Source organism: Carettochelys insculpta, chromosome 6, assembly GCF_033958435.1.
Source record: "Carettochelys insculpta isolate YL-2023 chromosome 6, ASM3395843v1, whole genome shotgun sequence".
NCBI classification, from domain to species: Eukaryota; Metazoa; Chordata; order Testudines; family Carettochelyidae; genus Carettochelys; species Carettochelys insculpta.
In genome coordinates this window covers 25,646,321-25,674,217 of record NC_134142.1, presented here as the reverse complement: position 1 = coordinate 25,674,217, position 27,897 = coordinate 25,646,321, and the positions used below count along the sequence as shown (strand labels likewise).

Here is a 27,897-nt window from a genome sequence, read left to right as displayed (position 1 = left end):
TGGTAGGGATAATTTCTAAAATACTCTCTAGTTCAACTGTGTTTAGAATTCCATTATGAAGGAAACAAAAATTACTATTTTCCTACAAATTCAAGTATGCAAATGGCATGATAAGCACTTTTGATATAGGCTTTCCTTTTCAAGGTCTCTCTCTTGACTAACACAAGATACAATATTGTACAATATTGCACTCTTCCTATCCTTCCTATTTGTGTGATTGCACTATACTACTCGGAGAAGCCAACAATGAATCCATTTACAAACTCATGTTTAGTCTGCACATCCCTTAGGAAACACAAAGAATGATTATTCTGTTGGACTGTGAAAATAAATTGGGGTATGAGAGGGATGCGTAGCGCTACCACAGAAATGTTTTGCCCCTATGATGCATGTGGGTCATCATTACCATCTTTTCTAAGATTTTTCTTTTAAGTGTCTATTCCCATCATCTTTCATACCAAGCAGAGGTCACTGAGTTGTCTCCTCTCTCGTGCATTTCAGCAGTAAGCCCCAGTTTACCATGTTTTACTTCTTTAAAAAATGATCACATACAGGTGTCAAAGGAATTAGATTTGGCCTTGTTTGATGAGCTCATAATAATAAGACAGGATGGTCAGGGGATTCTTTCATGTTTAGACAACTGGTCTGACTTTCATCGTGGTACTGACTTAAAGCTACCTACTTGTGATGGCTGTGCTAAAGCCCTAGTGAAATGAGTTTGTGATCACACATCGCTTTCTATTCTACAAGTGAAAGCAGCATTAGAATTAGCACCTTTGTGGGACTCTGAAGAGAGAATTAATAGATTGCAAGAGCATGGAGAGGAAGCTACCATTGCTTTCTGGAACTGATCCCATCAGGACAGGGTTGCAGCTCTGTGGGGATAAAGGGAAAATTCCCATCATCCATCTGGGTTGTGAATGTTGTATAGTTAAACAGAAGACTCCAAGAGCTGCCAACAAAGAGAATTCGCAGGGATCTTGGATGGAGAGCTGCTAAATGCTCTTGGAAGCCTGCAGAATCAGTCTTCAATAAAGGTCACATGCATCAATATATGCACATATCATTCACCTGACCTCTTGCTTCAAATACATCACTCCTTTGTTCTGAATACACATTTCTGCAGTGACCTTGGGCAAGTCATTTAATCCTGTGTTATACTTCCATACCTGCTAAATGCAGGTAATAGCACTGGCCTACCTCACAGGAATGTTGCGAGGGTAAATATATTTAAAGATATTGAGGTGCTCAGATACCATGACAACGGGGGCCATATATATATTTTGCATGGACTTGGGGTGGCTTTCTGGGATGGAGTGAGTGTCAAGGAGGCCCAAGTAATCAAATCAGTGACTGCAGTAATCAAAGTGAGAAGTGGTCAGGGTCACAGCAGGAGGCACAGCTAGCTCTGTGAAATGTTATAGAGGAAAAACTGGCAAGATTTAGTGACAGCAACAATCTGCAGAAAGCTGAAGTGGAAGGAGGCAGAGATAACCCCAAGGTTGCAGTCCTGCTCTGCAGGAAGGGTTGTGGAATTGCCAGCAGTGGGAGAACAGGGAAGGCAAGACCAAGTAGGAAGGACAAGGAACTGCATGTCATCCAGCAGCAGGATATGCAAGATGAGATACCGGGGAGAGACGGAGTCAGAGATATGAGACTGGATGGAGGGCAAAAGGTCAGGAGCATGGTTGGAAAACTCTTGTTGTCAGTGAAGAGGTGCCACTAGAAGACTTGTGACTGGAGGAGATTAGCCATGGCTAACATAGCCATATTGGTCAGAGGGCTGTTACAACTGAGCCCTAGCTATCAATCAGCTATTTCTGCAGCTCCCATCTCTGCAGTAACCCAAGCCCTTACCGCTCGTTTCTCTCTTACACCCCTTTCCTTTATTTAATCCTTGACCTTTGATAGCCAGGGTCACACTGCCAAAGCAGTACTTGGCCACCCAGCCACAGACAGGTTAATCTATTTATCATCCTAACAAGCAGACACTGTCTACACTGACAAAGAATGCTACATTCTGTTTGGTGAGGCTCATAACAGCCTGAATTTCTTCTCCCTCTTGGTTTCCTTGGCTATGAACACAGCATGAATCAAAGGTCCTGCTAACTTAGCCACTTGTTCGATTTTCCTACCAGTCTGTAACCAAAGCTGGAACTATTCCCCACCCTCAGCCCTTTTCTAAATGAATTGTTCATAAAACAAATAGGATGTAGCTATGTTTATATTTAAACTCATGAAAAAGAAACCCTTTCTGCTTCACCTCTCTGAGGCCACAAAAAGTAAGAGCCTAAGTCATTACTAGAAGCGAAGCTTCTCATTGTCTTTGACGTAGGTTGGTTTTAATGGCAATACTTCTGGTTTACAGCTGTATAAAGGGCAGCAGAATCTGTCCCGTTAAGTTGTAGGGTACAGTAAATAAGTCCATGTGCCAATTTAGCAGGATAACAATTGCACATACACAGATCTGTTTGGAGCAATCAGGAAAGCTGACTAAAAACATGGCACCGGAAAGACAAACTTTTCAGCAGCTTGCACTGTTTCAGAGCTAGCAAGTAAATAAAAATGGAATTGACCAGATTACACAGCATTTTGCAGACCAGCGCCTTAAACACAAGGCACGACAAAGGTAAAATAACCTAAAAAAACATTAACCCATTAGCACCACCACTTTCTTAGCTTCAATTTGTTCATTGAAAATGGAAACCGAAATTTCACAGTTCAGCTTTAAGGTATCTTCAGAACCAACTGAGTGGCACCTCCAAGAGATCTTGCTGAAAATGTTCTTCAGTCTTACCCATCTTGCCAGAAAAAAAACGCACTCTTTTTGGGAGCATACCAGGCCAGGAGCTGTGCTAGTTGCAGAAAAACCTTACTGAAATGAAAGCCAAGCCCACTAGGACTTGGACAGGACCCCAGACCAGGATAGACTGAGGACATCTATTTGAGCCTATGTCCATTTTTCCCCCTGTACTATTAGGCTGCTCACAAGCTCTAGTCCTTATATGGATATACAAAAGTTCTAGCAACTGAGACTCCCTGAGGATCAGTCATAAGAGTGCTATGGCCCCCATTGTCATGGTTTCTAAAGCTCTCTTGTACCTTCAATATAAATAAGTAGTAGTATCCAGCTGATGAATCTGTAGAAGATGACATTCTGGAGCTTGGATTCTCATTTGCCTCTCTTTGCTGTGCACACACAGAACAGTTATGCTTGAAACTAAGGATCAGTGCAGTGTGTTCTCCAACATGACATGAGTCTGAGCTGTCATTTCCCTCTCCCTTCAAAGCCCCTTTTCTCTCTTACTGTACACAGTCATGCCTGTAGCACACTCCTGCCTCTGACATGGAGTGCGTGGAAAGAGAACTAATTCCTCTTGTGAAAGCATCACCTGAAGATACGCAGATTAAGTGCCTCCCAGAAGGGGAGATGGGTCAATGACCAATTGCAGGTGCTTTCCCCACAAACTTTATTTAGCCCATTCTGTTTTGGCCATCCTGCTATTTCATGCCTCAGTCATCATCATCATCATCGACAACCATGGGCTCACTGCCTATTGGTGTCTGATGCCTCCCTCACTATTTCCTTCCATCTTTCCCTGTCCAGTGCAGAGTGGCTTAATTTCCATAGACTAGCTCCACATCAATCTACTATTCCATCTACCCATTCTCTGTGGGGTCTGCCTCTCCTATTCGAACACGTCTCAGACCCTAACCCCAATATCTCGTGTCCTTTTCTGTGTAGAGTGTAACTTTGCAACATGCAGAAAAGCATCAGCTCATTTGGAATTGTTCTGAACAGCTATCTGCCAGGTGGTCTATTCGCCAGCATGGCAACTGATCCCCAGTAAGGGTGACACCTCATTAGCATGTGCCCACCTTTCAGGTGGATTGCAGAATTTTTTTAAAATACCCACATCTCCTGTTCACTTACATGGCTGCACGTTCCTACGTCCCTAAGTCATGTTATTCTCCTTTACAGCTGTGAAAAGCCTTCTTCCTGCTATGGGCTACCAACATGATAATATGTACCTTATGGAGGGAAACAAGGAGACATGCTAGGGAAAGAGAGTTTGTTCTTGAGTAGAATGCTATTACTTTATGGGCTAATCTCTTCACTGCTGTTACTGATGGAAATGAGCCACTGGTCTTTGGCATTAGTAAGTGAAACTAAGACCCATCTTCTATCTCAGATTCAGAGGGACTTTAATCCAGATGCTAATCTTCTTCAGAATTATTTAATTTGCCTCCCATTAATCATACTGAGCAGCTGGACATGTAAGTACTCAAATCCATGAATTAACCATTGGGTCTCTCCGGGAGCCAGGCAGAACCTGTCTGCACAGCTCAGACACAGACTAGTCAGGCAAACTGTAGCTTCAGGGCCTTCCTCTACTTAAGCAACAAAAAGGGTTTCTGTGTCCCATTTGATTAATAAAAAACAATGCAACATCTTCATTGCCATGCAGTCCTAAATATTCAATCTATCCAATGGAAGAGGAACCTGTTGTCTGCAGTGGTTGGCATCCTGGAGAGCATCATTTACACTACCCTCCTTGACTCACCCACTACAGGAGCCCAATGGAGCACAGACATCATGCACAGCCATTCTGTGCAGCTGCTCAACCCACTGAGGGAATGTAGAGCCTCTCTGATGAGCAGAGCTCAGAAAACACCACCACTTCTCTCCTGCCCCACCTGATGGTTGGGGGATTCATTGAATGCAGTGTTGCCAATTCTCACATTTTTATTAGAAGTAGCAGAAAAACTGGTGTTTTTTCTCTTAAAACCCCAGTTGCTGGAGTCATGTGGATCTGTGAGAATCTCCTTCCTTCCTTCTCACAGTTCTGAAGAAAAACTTTAAAAACTGACCTAAGTGTGGTCTAAAGGTTCAAAGCCATAGCTTGAGGGTTGATGTTTCTAAGCATGTGTAACCACCCTCAGGCAGGCTCAGACCCGGGACCTCCAGAGCTTAGTGCATGAACCTCTACAGTTTGAGCTAAAAGTCAACAAACTCTCACCTAAGCTCTACAGAGGAAACTCACTCTGTCTCTGTGTAAGTGGTCTAGGTGCCACTACATAGCACAGTGAACCACACCTAGGTCTGTGGTTTATATATGAACTTCTCTTTTAGAGGCATATCAGTTTTACAAGAGCCTCTTCTCACTCCTCCCATGGAGACAATACCAAACAATAGCTCCCTGCTAACACCAAAATAAAATGGATCCCTAACATTTTCTACTCTCCAAGCCCAACAGTACACTGGCACTGTGATCCTTTCTTCAGCCCAGCAGAGACAGTAGCCATGTTATACTTCACCTTCACAGAGCAGGTTATATTGATAGGAATAAGCTATTATGTTGTCCCATTACAAGAGCCATTTAACATCCTGCAAAATCTCTAAGCTGAGATCTTTCTCGCTGCACTAGCGCCTTTTCTCTGGATACAAAGGCCCAGGATTGTGTAAAGTTGATCCAAAGCCCTGAGTCCTGCCAATGGAGGATTCTCCTGGTACAGGCACCAGGAAAGATATCCACAAGGTTGCCTTCCTAGGATCCACTTGCAAATTCAGGGGTTGTGTATGGGCCCAGGTGCAGAGCTTTGCATGAGAGGGCTATGCTGGGGTGAAGCCACATCATGCAGTGATGCAAGATTCTGGGAAGTGCTGCGTCCCCTAGGAGAGATGCAGGAGGCTCCTTCCATTTATACAGGCCCCCAGAGCTGTCTAAGGTCTGACAGTGCTGAGAAGGAAAAGTCATCTTAGCTCCCACCCCTAGAGTTGTGAGTTCTGTGCAGCACCTCACTCCTGGAGTTTATCTTTAGCTTTGGTATAAACACCTGACTCAGTGAAAGCTAATACCCCAAAAACCTGCAAGTGAGATTTCACACAGTTAGAAACTGAATTGTTTAAATGCCGTCTTTAGTAGCAAAAGTACAGCTAAGACCTGCTTTGTGGTTAGAGATATCTACCCAATGTATATTTGTACTGTTAATTTAAAAAAAAAAAAAAAGATGCAAAAAGTTACCAATTATTGGCAACTCAAATTACACCTCACAGTCCTACTTCATTATAGCTGTGTCTACACTTGCATTCTTCTTTCGAAAGACATGCAAATTAAGCAATTGAAAATGCAAATGAGGCATTGGTTTACATATCTGGCACCTTATTTGCTTAATCTCTTTTCAGAAGAGCATCTTTTGAAAGAAAGAAAGAAAGAAAGTGTAGATGGGCCTGTTTTGAAAATAAACCCCATCTTCGAAAGAACCCTGCTTCCTGAAACAAAATAGGAAGCAGATGGGGTTTCCTTTCAAAAGAGGCCCGTCTTCATTGAGTTCTTCCTTTCAAAAGATGCTCTTCTGAAAAGAGATTATGCAAATAAGGCACCAGATCTATAAACCAGTGCCTCATTTGCATTTTCGATTTCCTTCATTTGCACGCCTCTTTCTAAAGAGGAATGCATTTGTAGACACAGCTTATTAGATGAACTCTAGAGAACACATCTAACCAGAAGAGATGATGCATTAAGCAAAACCTTAACAAATTAGGTAGCATTCCACAAATTTAATATTAATGCTGCCTTGCATTTGTTGAACATATTCGATCAGAGGCTCCTTAAGCAAACCCTTAAAACACGTCCACAGAGTTAGTAATTATTTATTCTCTCTTAGGCTATGTCTAGACCACAGGCTCCTGTTGACAAAACTTCTGTAGACAGAATGTCGACAGAAGTTTTGTCAACTGAGCACACAACCAGACTTCAGATCTCTTGGAAGAGATCTGCCAGTCGGGGTGTTCTGTCGACATCCTTGCACACCTTGTTCCATGAGAAAAAAGGGATGTCTCAACAGAGGGGGCCTTTTCCAACCTTAGGCCCATGGGGATAGGCCAAATGTCAGAAAAGCTTCTCCTGACAGAACTGTTGGCAAAAGACCATGCAAATGTGGTGCGCAATTGGGATATCCTTTGCAAACAGTTCTCAGCAATCTAGACACAACCTTATAATGGGGAAATGGAGGTGTAAGGTATTGAAGGGATTTCCACAAGTTCACAGAGGAGAGTCTGGAAGAGAACCCACATCTCCTGATTCGAGGGCCAGCAACCGACTTCGCCAGGTCCTGGGTAATGTGGGGTGGGTGTTAGGCAGAAGGGGCGGGTCTAGGGGCAGCCAGCATTCCGTGCCACCCAGACACCACCACCCAGACCATGCTGTGGCTCCCACAGCCAGCCCTCAGTACCGTCTGGACCACACTGCACCATGTGAGGCTCTTGCAGTGATTTAAAGGGCTCCAGACACCACTGCAGCTGTGGTAGCAGCAGCAGCTGGAGCCCAGGGACATTTTATATTGCTAGTCCCCTGAACAACTGCCCACTTTACCCCACAACACCATCCAGTAGCCATGCCTGACTCTAAGACCTGACTCTAAGACCTAGTCTTTAGAATTGATTGAGATATATATTTTTTAGAAATCCCCATCCGAGCCTCCCTCTGCAAAAGTAGACAGAACATATAAGTAGAAAAGCTGCACCACTTGAATAGCATCCATGAAAAAATCTAAGCTATTTCCCAAACTCCAACTCCTATAGCATCCACTCAACACATCTAAGCTGCAGAGAAACCTGGGAAAATGCAAACTTTTCTAGCACAAGCTGAAGATCACCAAATCCAGACTCAGGTGGACTGGGATGGAGTTGCTCCAGATTTAAGAACCTTACACTGAGAAAGGACTAATGCGATTCAAGGATGTGCAAACTAGAGAATCTTGAATAGGACGAGAGGTGATTTTGCTTCCATGTCTGGCATCAGGGAACCCACAGATAGGCTACTGAGAGATGTTTTGGTATCAATAACTGAAGAAGGATGTTGATAAATTGGAGAGGATTCAGAGAAGAGCCACACAAACAGTTAAATAATTAAAAAACCTGACTTGTAGCAACGGACTCAAGGGAGCACAGTCTATTTAATTTAACAAAGAGAAGATTAAGGGGTGACTTGATTAAAATCTGTAAGAACCTAGATGGGGAACAAATATTTAATAAGAGGCTCTTCGGTCTAACAGAGAAAGATACAACACAATCCATTGGCTGGAGGCTGAAGTTAGTCACATTCAGACTAGAAATAAGGCGTAAAACATTAAGGGCAAAACTAATTAACTATTGAAACAATTAAGCAAGGGTCAAGATGGATTCTTCATCAGCGACCATTTTTAAACCAAGATAGTCTTCTAGGAATTATTTCTGAAGGAGTTCTATGGCCTGTATTATATGGGGTCCGATTAGATGTTTAAAGCGGTCCCTTGTGGCGTGGCAATCTGTGAATCCTGAAAAGTAATCGACACTCAGAGGTACGCTCAGTGCACTCTCTGAATCAGACCCTTCATCACATCCAGCATATGACTGGACACCACTGGGGCTACATGTAGCACCGAGCAATCCTCACTGCTATATAATAGAACAAGCATAACATTCAAAGGCGCCAAGATCTTTTTGGAACATGAGAACGTACGACTGTTATTACAGGGTCTGTTCTCATAGTACTTTGCGGGTGTTGGGGGATTGAGAGGAGGAGCCACAAAGACAACAGCACATTGGTTAGTTGTCTCGAGACTTTTCACCCACTTTCTCATTTTAGAGGAAGCAGAGTAGGTCCATCTAATGTTACATGAACTTACTTGCTGTGCAGAAAATCCTTAAGGTAAACAGAAAGCACCCAGACACTGAGTACTACACGTCCGGACTACTAATTTTCTGAAACCTAGCAATATATCTTTTGTCTGAGCCACTGTCCGATTTTTTGAAGCTGGCATAAAAGAATTTAAGAAAAAGAAACAGCAGATTTGTTTGGACCCCACTTTCTTCTCAAACGGGTACTTATCAGCAGGTTCCTGAGCTATCTGAGAAACCTCAGACAGACAAATCCAGAGCTCAGCATTTCATGGATTAAGTCAACATTTCCAGACTTTCCTCTGTCTCTGGAAATCTGCCACGAGTGAAGCTGAATATGAAGGGCTGAATTTTTTATTCTGTTTCACACTATTGATTTCAGAGTAAAATTGGGTCTGAAGAGATGACTATCAGCCAGTCAGACATTTGCATTCATGGCCTGAGCTCACTTGCTGGATCGCTCTCTCTTCAGAAACATAAGATTCTTGTTTGTATAAATACACCAGATAGCTAAATGACACTCACATTTTGCATGGAATCCTGATACTGCGGCAGTGATGACAGCTGTGACTCAGAGTGGTACGGGGATAACCCTTTTCTTAGAGTCCTCAAATCCCCCGAGCTAGATTGCTGCAAAGACAAAGAGAGAAAATAGGACAATCTGTATTAATCCAGAGGAAGAAAACGCTCATTCTGTTTACAATTTTTATTAGCTTTTCCTTAAGACCATTTCTGTTCTGTGGCCTGTTCCCACAACAATTTTTCCCTGAAATGACAGTAAAAATGATCGTCATAGTTAAAATGTTTTTCCCACTGTGAAATGGCTGGAAATGAAGCATTCACAGATAGACTGGGCATATATTTTTATTGTGTTCTAATTTGAGATCACAAAAAAAAAAATCACAGGTGGGAAAAAGAAGTCTGACTGCAGACCTGCAAAATAAATGATGTATTATTAAAAGAAAAGGAGCGTGCACCAATCAGAATACACCAGGAACCATTTGACAACTGGAGAGTAATCAGAATTTTTAAATATTGACATTTGCATTTGTGAAAGCTCTGGCACGTGAGTGACACTACCTCTTGTTTGGCTAAGAATCTCTTGCACACACATATTGAACAAACATTCTACATTCCTCACAAGTAAATGTTATAATGCACACACATCCTATGGAAAATAATATCATTAGTGCTTCTTCTGTAAATACAGAAGTGCCAGTACCCAGCCAGCTCCCTGTCCTCCTCCCCAACCAATTCCGCGTCTAGAGCTGATGAGGTGCACCAGCAAGTACCAGCACAAAAAAAAAGCACCGAATACCACAATAATCACAAAATGATCATGTGCTATAATGGTAATGCATAATCCCCTTACAAAGGAGTCTGTCTAGTTCCCTCACTTGGTGAATCTGAAATGAGATATTCTTAGAACCAGCAGTGTTGTTTTTAAAAGATCCAGTGTACCTGAGGATGAAATCAAGGATCTGGGATGAGAATTGTATCATTTTATTATTATAAACATGCCATTAACTTCACAAAAGCAGCAAGCAATGCATTGTCCTCCATTTTAAAGTCATAAAAGCATGGCCTTTGGGATTTTTATGCTCCATTAAGACTTTTGACTTGCATTTGCTACAAAAATGATGTTTTCCACTTCGAAAGAACTAAAGAAAAACCATTGGTGCAACAAAATTTAATGGAATGTCTCATAAATCAGTTCAACTGTACAGAGGGAAAAAAAATACAGTAACCCCAATGGGATGACCATAGCCAAAACCTTTAGGACTCTTGCTGCAGAGTTGGTAGTGGCCGTACTTTCACTGCTTGGCTCCATTTTACAGGCGAAAAGTTTGGTTGTCTGAGAACACATACATCAGGGGTGAGCAAACATTTTGGGCCAAGGGACACATCTGGGTAGGGAAATCATATGGTGGGCCATGAATGTAGGGCTGGGACAGGGGGTTGGGGTGTGGGAGGTGGTGAAGGAGAGGGCTGAAGTACGGAAGGGTGCAGGAGGGGGCTCAGGGTCAAGGGTTGGGTGAAGGGAGGTGCAAGGTGCAGGAGGGGATTCAGAGCTGGGGTTGGAGTGAGGCAGGGGATCAGGGTCTGGGCCCCAGCCAGGCACCACTTACCCTAGGTAGCTCCCAGTCAGTGGAACAGTGGAACTAATATAGGACTCTCCCCTCCACACCCCAGACTTTGGCTCTGAGCCAGTCACAGAAGCAACCAGCACAGCCAGCAGCAGCTCCTGGGAACAGGAGGGGGGCAGGCAGCTCTTCACACTGCCTTGCCCACTGGCACCACTCCCATGGCTTCCGTTGCCTGCGGTTCTCTGTTCCCGACCAATGGGAGCTGCAGAGACGGTGTGTGCAGGTGAGGGCAGCAAGCAGAACCTTCTGTCTCCACTCCCAGAGACTGGCAGCTTCTGGCAGTGGCATGGGGTCCAGGGCCAGCAGGGAGCCTGCCTTAGCCCCTCTGAACCCCAGACTGGTAATTGTAAAGGCTGAATTAAAACCCCTGATGGGCCAGATATGGCCATGGGCTATAGTTTGCCCGCCCAAACATGCATCACTTTCTCTGCATTGGCAGAAGAGATTTTTCTCTTGAGAACTCAACTGTTTCTCAGCTCTCAAATGCTATATTCTTCCACAAAGATCCAGTGCAATCTAATGAGTTCACACCTGCAGCTCGCTCACCTTTTTCCCTAGTCTTCATGACAGTCATCCGAAAGAATGGGATACTACTTGCCATATAGTTTGACCTGCTAGAAGTGCTTTATCCCTTTGCAGTCAGTTGCTGCAGAATGACTTGCACAGACTGCACACTGACACTTTCCTTGGAATTGTAAGATGGCATCTGAAGTGATTGTTGTCTTGTTTTCCCAACTTTTGCATTTCACAAGGGAAGAATTAAGGACAGCAATGCTTTGAAATGGCACTCTCTCTCACAGGTAAAATGGACTTGGAGCTGAGGGCAAGATTTACTTCACTGCATAAACACCTGGGTTTTTCAGGGTGGAGAGTTCGGGGATGGTGTTTGGAGAGGAAGCCTGGATGGGTCCGTGCAAATTTGATGACTAGATACCTTCATTTACTGATAACAACCCACAAGCCTAATGTGCAATCATTTCTGGGCTGATTATACTGAAATGGAGGATTTTTTCCTGGTTGTCTGTTCAAGCTACAACCTGCACTTTGCCAATCACATATGAACATGTAGCTGCCGCATGCTCAGTGCTGTGCTACCTACTGTTGACCTCCATTTTACCTTGACATTTCCCTCCCTGCATCCGAGTCGAACTCATGCAGCATGTAAATAACAAAGGTGTATAGTACAGCAAGGGATTTTAAAGTTCTCGCTATGTGCTCGAGTGATCATAGCTGCCTCGTGTCTTATCCAGCCATAACACTCCACCCCAGAAGGACAACGCATGCCTTTCTGGGGATTAGAGGGCCTGGCCCCACATGTAATTCTGCTGCAATGCAAAATCACAAACTGCACTATAGCAATGTGCCACCTTCTGACACAAACATGGAAGGGGCTGGGTGACTATAGATAGAGATGGACAGTTTGTAACCATTTATTTCTGTCTTTCAGCATCTCACTCTCCTGTCATAAGTGATTCCCCCTGAGCAGGGTCCCAGCACTTTGGATAGAGAATTCCTTTTTTCTAGAACAAGTGGCACTGACAGCAAAGTCAAAATATCCTTTTCAACAAACGCCCCTCATCCATGTTACCCTTGTGGCTGGGTAACCTAATGTCAGAGTTACTATCCCACTTCCCCTTTCATGCCCCTAAGCACCCCCACAAAAGGCTCTGTTGTCTCAATGATAGCCTGCCTTGGGGCTAATTTCCCAGATAAACACAGTGCATGTATCTGTACAAAAGTGCCAGAACATGGTCCATTTATCGCTTCAAGATTCCTCATCTTCTAGTTCATCCATATAACACACACATACTGCAGTATCTTGTACTACCTCTGGGCTCTTCTTCAGTCCTCCTGTCCATCTGCCAGGACAGCCGATCCAGCCCTTCCAGCTGGAGTAGTAACCTGCTCTTCCCAGCAGCACCCCCAAAAGTCTCTCTGTTGAGAGATCATCTTCACTGGAGGAGCAGCCCTCACTCCCGCTGCTCCATTAAGCTTTTCCAGCATGGAGACATCAGGGGGTAAACCTCTCCACTGCTCCCTGCCCTCAGCTCCAGCTCTCTATCTTGGAAGTAAGGTTGCCAGGTATCTAATTTTTTATTAGAACAAAAAGGGATCCTGGCAACTCTGGTCAGCTCAGATGACTGGGCTGCTAGAAGTCCAGTTGCCTGCAATGCCAGTGTGGGTGGACTCCATGCCTGGCTCTGCACAGCTCCCAGAAATCAGCTGGCACGTTCTTCTGGCTCTTAAATGGAAGGGTTGCTGGGGGGAACTGCAGCCAATGAGAGCTGCAGGGGTGGCACCTGAGGGTGTGGGCGGCATGCACAGACCTCAGGGTTCCCCTCTGTATTGGAGCTGGAGGGATATGTCACCATTAGCCATGTAGCCAGAATGGGACATTTGGGCGGGCCCTAACTTCAGATGGATGGGCGATGAAAAGGGATGAGGCATGAGGGTCGGAGGCCCCACCTCTCCTCCCATTGGCCTTGTGAGGATGCTCTGGCCAGGGGCCTGCGAGGGCCTCAGGCATTCACTCAGCCCTGGCAGAAGCTGCTCTCCAGAACCCCAGGTGCTGGGACCTGTCCCACAAGAACTGGCCTACCTTTCTGAGTATCTCCTTTTCCAGTGCCAGGCTACCCACTTGCTCACCAGCTCTCTTCCCAGTGGCAGATAAGTCACTGAGCAAACAAGGCTGCAACTAACAGACTCAGCAAAATGAGTGCCCCACCCACTTTGCCTGCACAGCTCCTGCCAAGGAGGGGGCGAAGGGCATGGGGGCTTGCACTGCTCTGTCTGCCAACCACTCCAGCCAGGGAGCAGGGCATGGAAGGCTTGAGCTGCTCTACCCACTTTCTGCTCCAGCTATGGAGAGGGGTCGGAGCATGGGGGAGCGCACCAGCAGGCACCAGAGGAGGGAAAGCCCCTGCATCCCGACCTGGTTCTCTGGCTGGAGTGCAGACTGGGTGGGCAGAGCAGAGCACAGCTCCCCATGCTCCCTGGCTGGAGTGGGGGCCAGATAGAGCAGAGCAAGCCCCCATGCTCTGACCCTACTCTTTGACAAGAGCCGAGCAGGCGGAAAGGGGGTGCCTATTTTGCTGGGCTCTCTGGATGCAGCACATTCACTGAGATGCAGATGTTCAGGTATCTAACCAAGTGAGCTCCAGCCCATGGAAGCTTATGCCCTATATATGAGTTAGTCTTTAAGGTGCCACGGGACTCCTCACTGCTTTTGCTAAACTAGATCAATGTGGCTACCCCCGTGAAGCATTTCTATACTACTGGCTGACCCAGCTCCCTTTGAAATCAGTGCAAATATCAAAAGTCAGCAGTAGGGAATGAATGAACCACAGACTGCTCGTTCTAAGCAGAACCCTGTGCTGCCTGAGCAGATTTTCCCTTCACAGGACACAAACAGAAACTTAATCCCCTCACTAATGGTCTTCCCAAGTCAGGGGTGAGGTACATTGGTGGGACAAAGCAGAAAATCTTGACCTGCCATTATTTGGGCTACCCAGGTTCTTCAGAAGATCAGAGCTCTCCATTGGCAGTGCTGCTACTCCAGTCTCTCTCCAGAGCACTAAGCAGTTTTAGTTTCCTTCTACTTCTTTAAAAAATAATATTTATTTCAAAATGTAAGTAGCTCTACGCAAACTGTTTTTCTCCCACAGCCCATAAATCACATCTCTGCACCGTTATTTATATAAAAGAAATCCTGCTTTTTTTTTTTCCTGGCTGAAGAAGAAAAGCATTTCAATTAAACTGGTGAAATTACCTCACAGACATTCATAAATATTTACACATTCATCAGACTTTGCTATCAAGGTCTAAAGCTAACCAAGAAAAAAATGTGAAACCCTCATTAATAGGCAATATGACTAATGATGCATCAAAATGAGCAACTATTATGCCATTTAAACCTAAATTAAAAATCCTGGAATTTGCATTGTTAGTTCTCTCTAAAAATGAAATCCCTTATTCCCTTGCCCAATTTTCATTACTGTGATGAAAGTGATTCCCAAATTACTTTTCTCATCAGAATGGCATTTAAAAAACACAATTGCTGATCACCTCTGTTCTCCATCACTGTTTGGAGATGGTCTTAGTTACCAGGCAGCAGGTCTTTAGTAAATCACTGTTCAGGTAAATTCATTTTACAAGTCTTGTAAATGAAAATCCCTGACACAATCAAAAGCTTCACAACACTCAACTTAGTTAGGGGTCAGCCCTGCTTCTAAGGGGAGCAGGAGTAAGTCCCTGAAGAACAAGATACATCCTAAAGCACTTATTGATCTAAGGCCTGCCCCGTTTTCTGTTTTTGTACACTGACTTTCTGGGAACACAAAGACAGCAGAATCAGGCACATAATATCACTTAAATAATCACTCTACTACTCAGAACTGAACTCTGACCACTCTAGTGGCTGGGCTGCACACAGTCATTCATGAGCCTTTTATAGATTTATCTAAGGGTATGTCTACACAGCAGTCTTATTCTGAAACGAGCTATTCCAGAATAGCTATTCCAAAATACCGAGCATGGAAATAACACAGCTACACACAAATTGCATTTTGAAATAGTACTTAGCTATTTTGAAATTCATTATCTAAATAAATAGAGCTTATTTAGAAATAGAGCTGTTAGATACACTATGGCTTATTTCAAAATAGCTCTAGTCCCTGCCTTAGCAGCACCTCTTTCAAAATAGGGTAATTGCCTTAATCAGGAAGAACATATGATAAAACATCTTAGTTAACACCGAAAGTTGACAATAGCTGAAATAGATGCTACTCCATAAACCTAAAGGCTGCACCTACGTTACATTCCCCTTTTGGAAGGGGAATGCAAATACAGCCAATCAGAAATTAAAATGAGGCACTAATTTACATATCTCATGCAGCATTTGCATAACGGCAGCCACTCATATTTCTGAAAGTGCCGTTCTCAGGAAAAAAACAGGCAGTGTAGATGGGGTTCATTCGAAAGGAAACCTCGTTTTCAAAAGAATGCTGCTTCCTAAAAATTATGAGGCAGAAGGGTGCTTTTGAAAGCGGGGTTTCCTTTTGAATGAACCCCATCTATCCTGCTTGTTTTTCTTCTGAAAACAGCACTTCTGGAACAGTGAGTGGCCACCATTATGCAAATGAGGAACATAATATGTAAATCAGAGCCTCATTTGCATTTCTGATCGGCTGTATTTGCCTTCCCCTTCCAAAAGGGGAATGTAGTGTACACGCAGTTAAAAAGGTTTACCAATTTCAAAATAAGACAGCCAGTATTTTGAATTTATTTTGAAATACCATTTGCATTGTGTAGACACTAGGGCTGCATCTACACTACAAAATAACTTTGACGTAGAGCATCTACACATAAAAAGCACGCTGGCTTACTTCGAAGCAGGCTCCCCACTACTTCGAAGTAAAATGTCTACACACAAGTAGTCCCCACTTCAAAGTAAGGGTCTGGAAAATGATGCAGGCATGGGGTCACGTGGCCGACAAGCCCTTCTGGGTTTGCAGCCAGCCGACTCCTTAAAGGGCCCCTCCCAACACCCTCACCCTGCACATGCTCCAGGCTGCCAGGCTGCAGACAGCAGCAGAGCATGTGCTGGGGATCAGAGCTGACTATCATGGCCTCTCCTACCCTCCCCAAGGACAAGGTCCTCTCTAACCAGCCAGCTGGCCATGCTGGTCGCCCTGCTCTTTTAGCGGTGCAGCTGGGTCGCCTGCACAGGACCCAGCCTGAAGGCCCTGTCCGCAGCACTGCTGCCCCTTTCCCAGGCCCCCCCATTCTGGCGCTTGTGGGCCTTCGCCATCAGCACAGAGTGGTGGGACCAGCTGGTGCTGGAAGACTGAGACAATGAGCAGGGGCTGAGAAACTTTCAGATGACCCACCAGACATTCGAGGACCTCTACCACCGGCTCGCCCCAGTCCTCCAGCACCGGGACACACAGATGCACCCAGAGCTCCTGGTGCGGAAGACAGTGGCCATCGCACTGTGGAGGTTGGCCACACACAAAAGACTGCAGTCTGTTGGCCACCAATTTGGCATCAGCAAGGCCACTGTTGGAGCAACGGTGATAGAGGTTAAGTCCGGTCCCCACCACGGACCCACCCTGGGGAGGGGGTGGGGAAAGGGGGGCCTCCCAGTCAGGCATTCATGGACATGTCTTCCTTCCCCCACTGCTAGTCATCTGAGCCATCAGTATGATGCCCCTGCAACGTGTTGTGACCCTGGGGGACCTGGACGCTGCCCTTGCCAGGTTCGCGGACCTGGGCTTCCCCAGTTGTTTTGGAGCCCTGGATAGGACACACTTAGCGATCTAGGCTCCAGACCACAGCAAGGGTGCCTACGTTAACAGGAAGGGGTACCACTCGGTGGTACTCCCAGCCCTGGTGGATGCAAGGAGCCATTGCCTGGATGTGTACACGGGGTGGCTGGGCAGGACCCACAATGCCTGGGTGTTCCCGAATTTGTGGCTGGGATGCCGGATGCAGGAGGGCACATATGTCCTCCCTGCAGGCGCTCCCGATCAGGGATACCACGATGTCCCTCTGCATCGTGGCTGACGCTGTGTACCCACTGCACCCGTGGCTCATGAGGCCCTATGCCAGACACACCACACCAGCCCAGGACACCTTTACCGGTTGCCTCAGCCATGCCAGAGGCACAGTAGACTGGGCATTCGGGAGGCTGAAAGGAAGGTTTTGCAGCCTCCTCACCAAGCTGGATGTCAGCCGGGTACGAACAGTTGACCGCTGGCCCATGCCACGAGGCCCAAAAGGATGAATGGGGTCAGGGTCTGAGAGGCCTTGTGTCAGGCTTTCACACAGGGCTTGCCCTGACCCTCCCCACCAAACTCTGCACCACAGGACCCCCACTCCCCCACCCCTCCCAATTCCCCCCCTCATCACTCTCCCACCAAGCACCAAGGACATAGGGTTGGAGTGGGTTTACTTTGGGGAATAAATAATATTGTAGAGCAAAGCAGAACAACATGTGAAACTATTTACATTGTACAGGGGGGAATGGTCCACAGGGGAGAGGCAGGGGGCTAGGTGGAGGGGGACTAAACTGGGAGTGGGACTAGATGGGGGGACTGAACTGGGAGGGGAGCTGGGATGGGAGAAAGGTCAGTCACCCAGGGTGTTGGGGGCCAGGAGCTGCAGCGGCTGCCCCTACTGCCCCGGGTCTGGGGCTTCCTGAGGGGCTGAAATAGGGCCAAGACCTCGGGGAGGTAGGAACGGGGGGGTGAGTGACATGGGCTTAGACTCTGCAGGGTGGGCGAGGGGGGGGCACTGGGGCTGGGCCAGGTGCACCCACCTCGGCCTGCAGCCACCAAGCCAGCTCAAGATGGCCAGCCAGTGACAGGTCTGCCATGCGGTGGGCGGCTGCCAGAGGGGAGGCTGCGGGGGGTGGGAGGCAGCTGCCAGCGGGCAGCTGCAGACTGGACAGACAAGGCTGCCGACCCGCTGCATCCACATGTCCCACTCCATCACCAGACAGTCCTGGAGCACCCCAGACATCTCCCGCATGACCGCTCAGGTGGCAGCCGCCTCCTCATCCCTCCAGCTTCATCTCCAGGGGACCAGGCCATGGGGGGGTGCAGGCTGAAGAAATTGGGCGGTGAGATACGGAATTGCCTATCCCAGCATGCAAATTCGGCCCCAGCGGACTGGGCAGATGAGAGCAACAGCAAAATTCAGTGACCACAAAGGTGGTTCTGCAATGCTCTGTGGAGAGCAAAGGGCATGACAAGGCACCAAAGACGGCATGGCCATCCACTGCAGCCTAGGAAGTCCCAGCTGTGATGACTTTTCGTACCACTGGACCCAGGCTTCTGAGGTTGAAAGAGTGGAACTGCCCCTGTGCAATGGCTTTTCCACTTTAAACTTTTCTCCTGCACAGGTTCTTTGAATATTCTCATCACTTCCGTCTACTATTTATTGTGTAGACCTACCCTAACAGAAAATTCTTTCAGGTCATCCAGTAGAGGCTGGTGCTGTAGAGCCAGAGGTCCTGAATTCAATCCATACTGCCATCAACCCATTCATAGGCATGATGTTACATTTGTACCCATTACAAGAGATTTTTCCAAAACTATCAGGGAACATACACACTAAATCACAGCTTCTTAAATACATTTACCTTCATGACAGACCCTTCCAACACTGACAGCCCATCAGCATCTCCAGTGTAGTTATTTACTTATTTTCTGTTAAGTTAATTCCTTTAGAATTAATTAAAACACAGGAAAAGTTGAAATTAAGGAAATTCCTTAATTTAGGAAGAGATTTGCAATGGGACAGAACTCAAAAGTCTATATATAGTTGTTACTCAGTCTAAGCCTTAACAAAGAAAACGAGTCCGACTCTGTCCCATCTTAAGTTAGTGGGCATTTTACGCATTCATTTCATATAAAGCGGTATAGAGTTGGACCTTAGTGAAAAGTAGTCCTGTTCTCTCTCTTCTAAAAAAGTGAAATAGAAGTAAAATAAAATAATAATATTAAGATGAGCTGGGTGAAAAAATAAGAAACAATTTTCTCAAAAATCATTTTTAGTTATAAATCTCAATTTTTGACAAATTTTAATGAATTCGCATAGTGAACTTTTCAAAACCTTTGCCATACACCTGAAGTCTGAATCAAAGCCCAACAGAGTGAATAAATTGTGATCTGTTACTTTTGACCTAGTGTAATCAGTGTGATTCAATGTGATTGCAATGCAAATAACATGAGAAGATGGATGATGCTTATGTTGCCATTTTAAGGTTAAGGTAACAAGCAGAAACATTTGTTTTCCTCTCTCTTTCTATCTAGTCAGGTTGTTGCTATGCTGAATGAACTCTGCAGATAAAAACATTTAGGCAAGTAAGACAAATTACATTTTTAGATACACTTTGTGTTAACTCTGCTGGAAAGGATGGAAAAACAGAAACAGCAGTCCCTAATTCCCTACAAAACATTACAATGGACCATTCCAATATTAAAGTTAAACAGAGCCCAGATCTTTCTTGGCATTTATGAATGATGTGAGTAAAACTATGGAACTACGTAAATTAGAATTATGTGCTAAAATAACCCAGGAATATTAGAAAATGGCATTGTCAGTTTCCAATAATCAGTGAATTAGCATTCAGAACAGAGTTTATATAAGCGGTCATTAATGAAAAATTCCTTTATCATCAGCTGGAATGGCTGAAGATCTCTGCATGAGAAAATAAAAGTAGATTCTCCATTTGTTTCTGCATGCCACTGAAGCATATTAGAGCCTTTTCCCTAGGTTGTTCTGTCATGTTGTTTTTCTTCATTTGTTTTCGTCCTGGGTAATTTCTTTTTCTTTTTTACCTTCCCTCAGTCTGTCAAAGCTAGCAATTCCTAGTCCTATTTGCATGGAAAACAAAAAGAAGCATCACTCTTGTGAAGCTTGGTGCTAATGAAAAACATCTTCTAACGATAACTTGAGTGTCTGGAGTTTTTATTTACTGTCAGTTGAGTCTGTTCAGGAGGGGATTGGGAAGTGGCCAAGTGCAGACAATGTCACAAACTCTAGAAATCCCATGGGGCCATAATTTTTATACATTACACTCTAAGCTTCATCTTTTGACTGTTTTAACTTTTCGATTCTGAGTTAAAGAGACAGTAGGTTGCATGTTATACTGGTGGGCTTGACTCTCTGCCTGAGAAGGTGAGCCACTATATCAGGAGAGGTTTTTTCCCTCCATATGAAAAGGACTTTTCTGTGACAACCTGACAGATGTCAGTTCTAATTATCCTTTCATTTATCCACCCACCAATATCAATCAGGAGTCTCTTGGCAGTCGCTCCATAACAAGTAGGACACCTTCATGTCACCCTCCTATTTGTGACTCTGTTGATGGCTGATCAGCCCATGTCTGGAGCCGCAGGTCTTATCACAGAACGGGCAGGTGTTGGTAGCTGTAGGAGGGGTGCACAGCAGTTTTTGCTGCTCTTTTATTCTCTTCCACCTCTCTTCATCTGCACTATGGTGGGATCTCTCAAATTGTGCCACGCCCTCATGGATAACCACTCTCCACTGGAGATGGTCCTAGGCAAAGTTCTTCAAGTATCTACACTGACGCTACACTTTTTCATGTGGGCCTTCAGCACATGCTTACATCTCTTCCTCTGGCCCCTAACGCTCCTCCACCCTTCCTTCAACTCGGAAAACAGAATCTGTTTTGGAAGGCACTGATCAGACATCCGAACCACATGACCAGTCCAATGAAGCTGTTGGTGAATGATAATGGTTCCAATGGTGGTCATATTCAACTCTTCTAGGATACTAGTGAGTGGTATACAAGGAGCTTTGTCTTGGCCCAGATGTCCCAGTTTTTGAAGACCCTTTGTCTCAGGTGGGAAAAAGTGGAGCTAGCACAGTTCAGATGAGGCTGGATTTCTACATCAATGTCAACTTTAATGGAAAGATGACTTCTGAGGCATGGAAAATGTTCCACATTTTCCAGCAGTTCTCCATTGACTTCAATAGAAAGTACATAAGATTGTCCCACCAGCAAGGGTTAGTGAGCACCTTGCTCTTTTTGACATTCAATGTGAGGCCAAGATTCTTGTATGCTTTGGTGAAGGCATTTAAGATGGTCTGAAGGGCTCTGGGAGAAAGAGCAGCAACCACGATGTCATGCATGTACTGTGGATGACAACAAATCAGGAGTAACTCCACAAAGTCAATAGCCTTGCAATGGTGCAAAACTGGTGTAAGAACAAAACTTGGTTTTTAGTCCATTAGCATTCATTTTAAACTGAACAGCAAACTTCTACATAGAAAAATTATATTTAGAATATTTTAAGTCCTGAGCAGAATCATTTTGAAAGTGAATAGGAAATCTTACACACACACAAAGTAAGTTCAAGATCATGAGCACAAAACAATTATGCATAGAGTTTGATATTTTAAATCAAAACAACTAAGTTTTAATAACTTATGACTTACCTACTAAGCTGTTCCTTCAAGGCTCTTGCAAGCAAAACTCAGAATTAGAAGAGGCCACTAAAACACAACATTTTCTTGAACATTGGCATTGGTGGTATCATCAATTTTTTCAGGAGAAATGCAGATTACTGAACTTGGAGGATAACCAACATTTCTGATCACTTTTAAATGATACCCACAATTCATAATGTCATAACTGTATTACACTCATTATGCAACAGAGCTTTAGAGAAAATTGTATCTTATCATGTCGTAAAACTAAATAGAAAGGATCCTCAGGTCTGCTACACAATATTTTTGTCAATATCACTGTAAAAGATTTGCCTCTAAAGTCCGTACATGTCACATCAGTCACTTCCCAAGTGAGGGACAATTTCCATTTTTAGTGTCTACTCCACTCTCTATACCAGCTCAGTTAATTGTTGTCTAATTTAAATATTTAAGGTACAGTTCATCCCATCTAGCGAGGCAGGACAAGACATCTGGACCATTTAACACTTATGGGACTTTAATGCTTAATAGTCCTCACCCTCTCCACAGGGCTAATTCACCCTGAGCATTTTGGCTTCCCACCTGAATTCTAGAATGCTGCATCTCCTACCTGAAGTCAGTAGGTGGAAAGTGAGCATTCTGCGTACTGGAATCCTGATCAGGTGCACAAAGCCATCCTGTCCATAGGACACAATGGGGCCCCAGGTCCTACGCTTTTGAAGGCCCTGTGGTGGCCGCCTCAACTGTCCTGTGGATGCGGGGGACCAGGGAATTAGGAAGCCTGGCACAATGACAGCAGGGGTCGCAGTCCCCCCCAAACACTGCCACATGGATGGCAGGAGCTCTGAAGCCCTCTCTACTCTGCTGTGCCACCCTCCTGGCCCACTGCACCCAGCTCCTCCAGAGTAGCGGAAGCAGAGTGCCTTGGTGCCAATGCATTCTGCTTCCCACCACCGTCAAGAAGCGGGATGCAGCAGGTCAGGAGCACTGCTCTGGTTCCCGCTGCCCAGGTGGTGAGCATGGGGGGTGACCTCTACTGCCACAGTGATGGGCCCCAAAATTGCTCAGGGTAGCACTGTTCAGGGGAGGAGGCAAAGCAAAGGAGGAGCTGGAGAAGGGGCAGGGCCTGAGGCACAGCAGGGAGAAGTGCCTTGGGGCCAGCACCTGGGGCACTTGGGGGGAGAGGGTGTTCCCCTGGCTCCCTAGCGAGATGGCCCTGCAGGTGTATTTATGGAAACACTCTGATTTCAGGAGTGAAGGAAGTAGGGGAGATGGGAGTAAATCAGCAGCTGATTAGTTCAGACTCCTGTGTGTGTGGAGAGACAGGGAGGCAGGCCGGGAGGGAGGGAGGGAAGAGGGAGATGAGGGATAGCAAAGTGACTTGGGTGGTGTTGGAGTCATATGGAGTGGATGGCAGACTGATACAGTTGCTGAAGGATATCAATGACAATGTGGAGGCAGCGGTGAGAACATGCAGGGAGTTGGGAAGTTGCTTTAAAACAAGTAGAGGTACAAGACAAGGAGATCCAATATCGCCAAGTATCTTCATCACGCATCTGGAGAGAGCAATGGACAAGATCAAGGAAGAGGCAGAAGGGATATCTGTGCATGGGAAAAGAATTAACAACTTGAGGTTCACGGATGATAGTTACCATTGAGGAAGATGAGGAGAAACTAGCAAAAATGGTGCAGGTACTAAACAAAGAAGGGAAGCGGTACGGACTGATTATGAACATTGATAAAACAATAACAATGGTATATGGAGATAAGAAAGTAGAAAGGAAGATCAGTGTAGATGGTATGGAACTAGAAAATATAGAAAAGTCCACATATCTGGGGAGCAACATAAGTTATGATCTAGACTGTAAGAAGGAAATAGCGACTAGAATAGCGAAAGCGCGAGTTTGAAGGCGATGGATAAGATCTGGAAAAGCAAAGCGATTAGCTTAGGAATGAAGCTGAGCATCTTGAAAACGTGTGTACTCAGCACCATGTTGTACGGATGTGAGACATGGGTGATAATGAAAGACTCAAAAAGAAGAATATTGGCATTCGAAAGGAGTTGTTATAGAAAGATTCTGAGAATAGGATGGATGCAGAAGGTCACCAATGAGGAATTATATAGAAAGATACAGCTGAAAGAGAACCTACTGCAGAAGGTTATAAAACGGAAGCTACAACTATTTGGGTATATTTGCAGAATGAACAACGAAGGAAAAATCAAGACCCTGGTATTTGGCATAATGGACAGTTTGAATAGGAGAGGGAGACCCCACAGAGAATGGGTAGATGATATAGTAGATTGGTTTGGAGCTAGTCTACAGAAACTAAGCTACTCTGCACTGGACAAGGAAAGATGGAAAGAAATAGTGAGAGAGGCAGCAGACACCAACAGGCGCTGAGCCCACGGTTATTGATGATGATGATGATGATGATGATGATGATGATGATGATGAAGAAGATTGAGTAGAAAAGAGAGTGAAAGACATGTCTATGTTGTAGTGCACAGGTCCCTGAAACTTGGGAGAAAAGGGAGAGAAGCTCATAACTGGGGTCTCAGGTCAGGAAACAGATTAGACTGATGCTGGTGAAGGACTGGGCAGTAAGAGAACTGAGGTCCTTCAGATTTGACAGGAGGAGGGTGGGCGATATCAGAAACTGGCAATACATGCTATCATCTGCAGTGTTTAGGTACAATTCATTGAGGTATGCCTGTAGATGATTCTAAAGTTTAATTTAGGAAAGGGGTAATGTGCTTATGGATAGTAGTACAACATGTTATCTAATCTAAGTCACCTGCCTGTTGCTGTGGTGTACACCCTTTACACCTACTGGCAGCAATTCACTGCTTCTAGTAATTGAAATTGCCTTAATTTTGCCACTCAACAGTCAGTTATTTGCATCTGGATAATTAAATGGAAGGTTTTGTTTGAAAGCTTTTGCTGTTATTCCAGACACATGCTGGTCCAGAAGCCATTTAGCTGTGAGCTCCTCTTCACATTGGCAAATGGCCTTGGTTTGAATATTAATTTTGATAGTACAGTCCCAAACTTACCCATATCTTTATCACCAGTGTGGAGCAGAAGTTAGAAATAATTAGGAGTGCATTTAATACATTCAGATGATTAAAAATGGAAATTGTCAACAAGAGCATTTCAAAGAAAGATCCACCAGAGCACCAAACAGCCACCACCAATGCTAAGAGACAGTCCCCCAGATCCAAAAAGCTCACAGCTTATAAATGCGTTAGATCTCACTACCTTAATGAAATTTCTTGGCAAACTGTTGCGGTCAGCCAGCTAGGAGGGAACAAAAGAATATTATACAACTTAAATCTTAAATAAAATTAAAAAGAAAGATGCTTTATTGTCACAGGAAACTTTAAGTTTTATTACACATGATTAAATAGTCATTTTTACATGCACACTTGCACAAGATAATATTTGAACTCAAAGCCCTTCGCAAACATCAATAAATTTAGACTCACAGAACCCCTTATCAGACAAATACACATTAATTGCCTACTATCCCTATTTCAAAGGTGGGGAACCTCCAACAAAATTGGCCATATTGTTATACCTTTACTTATAATGAATAATATTTAACCCCACAAGAACACCTCTTGAATTCAATAGAACCTACTTGTGCTTTAATCTAACACAAACTCAGCATTATTAAACTCAGAATTACACCACTGATTTCAGTCAAGTTACTCCTGATTTATACTAAGATAAGTACAATCAGAAAAAAAGGCCTTAAAATATTTGTCCAAGATCCCACTGCAAGTTAGTAGAAGGTAGGGCTGTCAACTCCAAATGAGGCTATTTCAGGAGGCTCCCCCTGCCCTGCCCCACTCCCAACACCATGATGTAATGTTATTTTCTTAAAATATCCTATTAAAATCTCCGGGATTGGCTTCAATAGTCATCAGGAGACCAATGCCAGCTCCAGGAGAATCCAAGCCATTCTTGGAGAGTAAGTGGGTTCTCATATCTGTAGGCCTGACTGCGAGAACAAAGGGTGAGAGTCTGTGATGTACCGCTTAAAAGGAGTGTGATTTGTAAATCTGCTATATATTTGAGAGTTTGTCTGTCTGTGTGTCTGTCTGTTCAAGAACTCCTCCTAAATGAAAAAAGCTAGGGCCACCAGGTTGGGGATACAGCTTCTTCTTACCATAACTTAGAGCAAGGTGAAGGTTTGCTTGTGCCAGGAAAATGGGATGTGCCTGATATAGGACTGCTTCTCAAAACCATACAGAAAAGACACAGAAACAGCAGGCACGTGAAAAGGGCTGGCCAGGGGTGTGCCCCACTCTGTCTGGGACTGCCCCAGCCCCGAACTCTCCACACACATGCCCCAGGCATCCTTTAGGGAGCGGAGGGTGGCTGAAGCTCTTCCCCCAACTCCAATTCATATGAAAACAAAAAGCAGTCAAGTAGCACTTTAAAGACTAGCCAAATAGCTTATTAGGTGAGCTTTCGTGGGACAGACCCACTTCTTCAGACCATAGCCAGTATAAATAGCCATAGTATAAATCTGGCTGTGGTCTGAAGAAGTGGGTCTGTCCCACGAAAGCTCACCGAATAAACTATTTTGCTCATCTTTAAAGTGCTACTTGACTGCTTTTTGTTTTGATAGTGTATAGACTAGCAGGGCTTCCTCTCTGTTACTATCCAATTCATATGGTAACATTGCTGGTTTCCTCTTTGTCAGGGAGCAAGACGAAAGTGCACAGTTAGCAGCATTCCTCATTCTGGCTGGAGAGCACAGATCACCAATACCACACAGCACCCACACTAACCCTAACAATCAAAATTAGTCCAAAGTATTACAGGCCACAGGAGATCAAACTTCGGTGTGCCACCAGCACAGAACACATGGGACAAGATGCACCAGTGCCCAAGGTCCCGACAGTGGCAGAGAATGGATTAAATTATATATATCCAGACAATTTTGGTAAGTGACTTGTATTCTACACTGCAGGGAAGGATTTAAAAAAAAAGTCACAGCCACTCTGACCTGAATACAAGAAGCAATCCCCTGGATTTATACCCTGGTGTCAAAGCACCAACATACGTAAAATGGCACAACCAATGTTGGCCATATTGCTTCTGATATTTACAGTAGTTGAAACTATCAGCATCCTTGATCAGGACCTTAATGAAGCAGGAGTCTTTGAGAAAAACTGGCCCAGAAAACAGGTGGGGTTCCAATGAAAAATACAGAATTTAATTGGAGCAGTGGGGAGAGAGAGAGCAGATTAAGAAACAGCAGCAAATCAGAAGTAATTCCTCTTGTGTCAATAGGTATAAAAATTGATGCAGGAACAGAATCGGGCCCGTAGCTTTCAGACTGTACATCTCGCTGGTTTCTGCTTAGATGGGAGTGAAAAATGAAGATATGAAGAGGCAAAGCAGCAGATGTCATTTGGTTAAAGTCCTGAAAATTGGAGTTCTTAACTGACAGAAGAGAGATAATACTGTGGGGAAGGTTTAATGAATAGCAGGGGATCCTTAATCAGAGGGGTAGCAGATGATTTCAGCATGTAAAACTACTATTGTAAAAATATTTGTCATCAGCATCTCCATAGGGTATAAGCAATAAAAAACAGTGCCATTCACAACGCTCTCTGTCCTCTGTAGAAACAGAGACAGGGAACTTTAATACACCATTAACATTCATGAATGGTGCAGTCTCTTTTCATTTTTATACCAGCAGAGAAAGATCAGCTCAATAACTCATATGAGGCTCAAGTAATCAGCTCAAATGAAAATACAGTGTATAATTATAATCACCCAACTGGCAATCTTTGCAAGAGAGAGTACGAGACCAAGGACTGGAACAGCTGAGGTTGTTGCTGGGACTCAGATCCAGGGCTTTTAATCTCTTACATCCATAAGCATTCAAATGCAAAACGGAGTTGTTTCCATAGCCATTTAGTGGCTGTTCTATGGCTTACATGCAATGAGTTTGGGAGTCTTAGACCAGAGGAAGGTGTCCAAAGCCCCTTTCTCTGGTAAGCTCATGGAGAAGGCAAGGACTGAGGCACTGATTCAGCAAGGTGCTTAAATGCATGGGTAACTTTAAGGAATGAAGAGTAGTCTCATTGGGCTACAGTTACCAGTCTCC

General features: G+C 44.7%; 1 protein-coding gene across 3 annotated transcripts in view; it reads right to left on the bottom strand.

Annotated features, from left to right (window-relative positions):
• Positions 1 to 27,897, bottom strand: part of CCDC85C (coiled-coil domain containing 85C) — a 150,881-nt gene that overhangs the window by 10,660 nt on the left and 112,324 nt on the right. For 2 of the 3 annotated variants that reach the window (XM_074996545.1, XM_074996546.1), the window contains exons 3-4: positions 25,029 to 25,067; positions 9,188 to 9,292 (exon numbers count right to left, since the gene is read on the bottom strand). In XM_074996545.1, coding sequence (XP_074852646.1) covers positions 9,188 to 9,292; positions 25,029 to 25,067 — 144 coding nt within the window. The remainder of the gene's footprint in view (positions 1 to 9,187; positions 9,293 to 25,028; positions 25,068 to 27,897) is intronic. The other variant, XM_074996547.1, reaches the window with a different exon arrangement.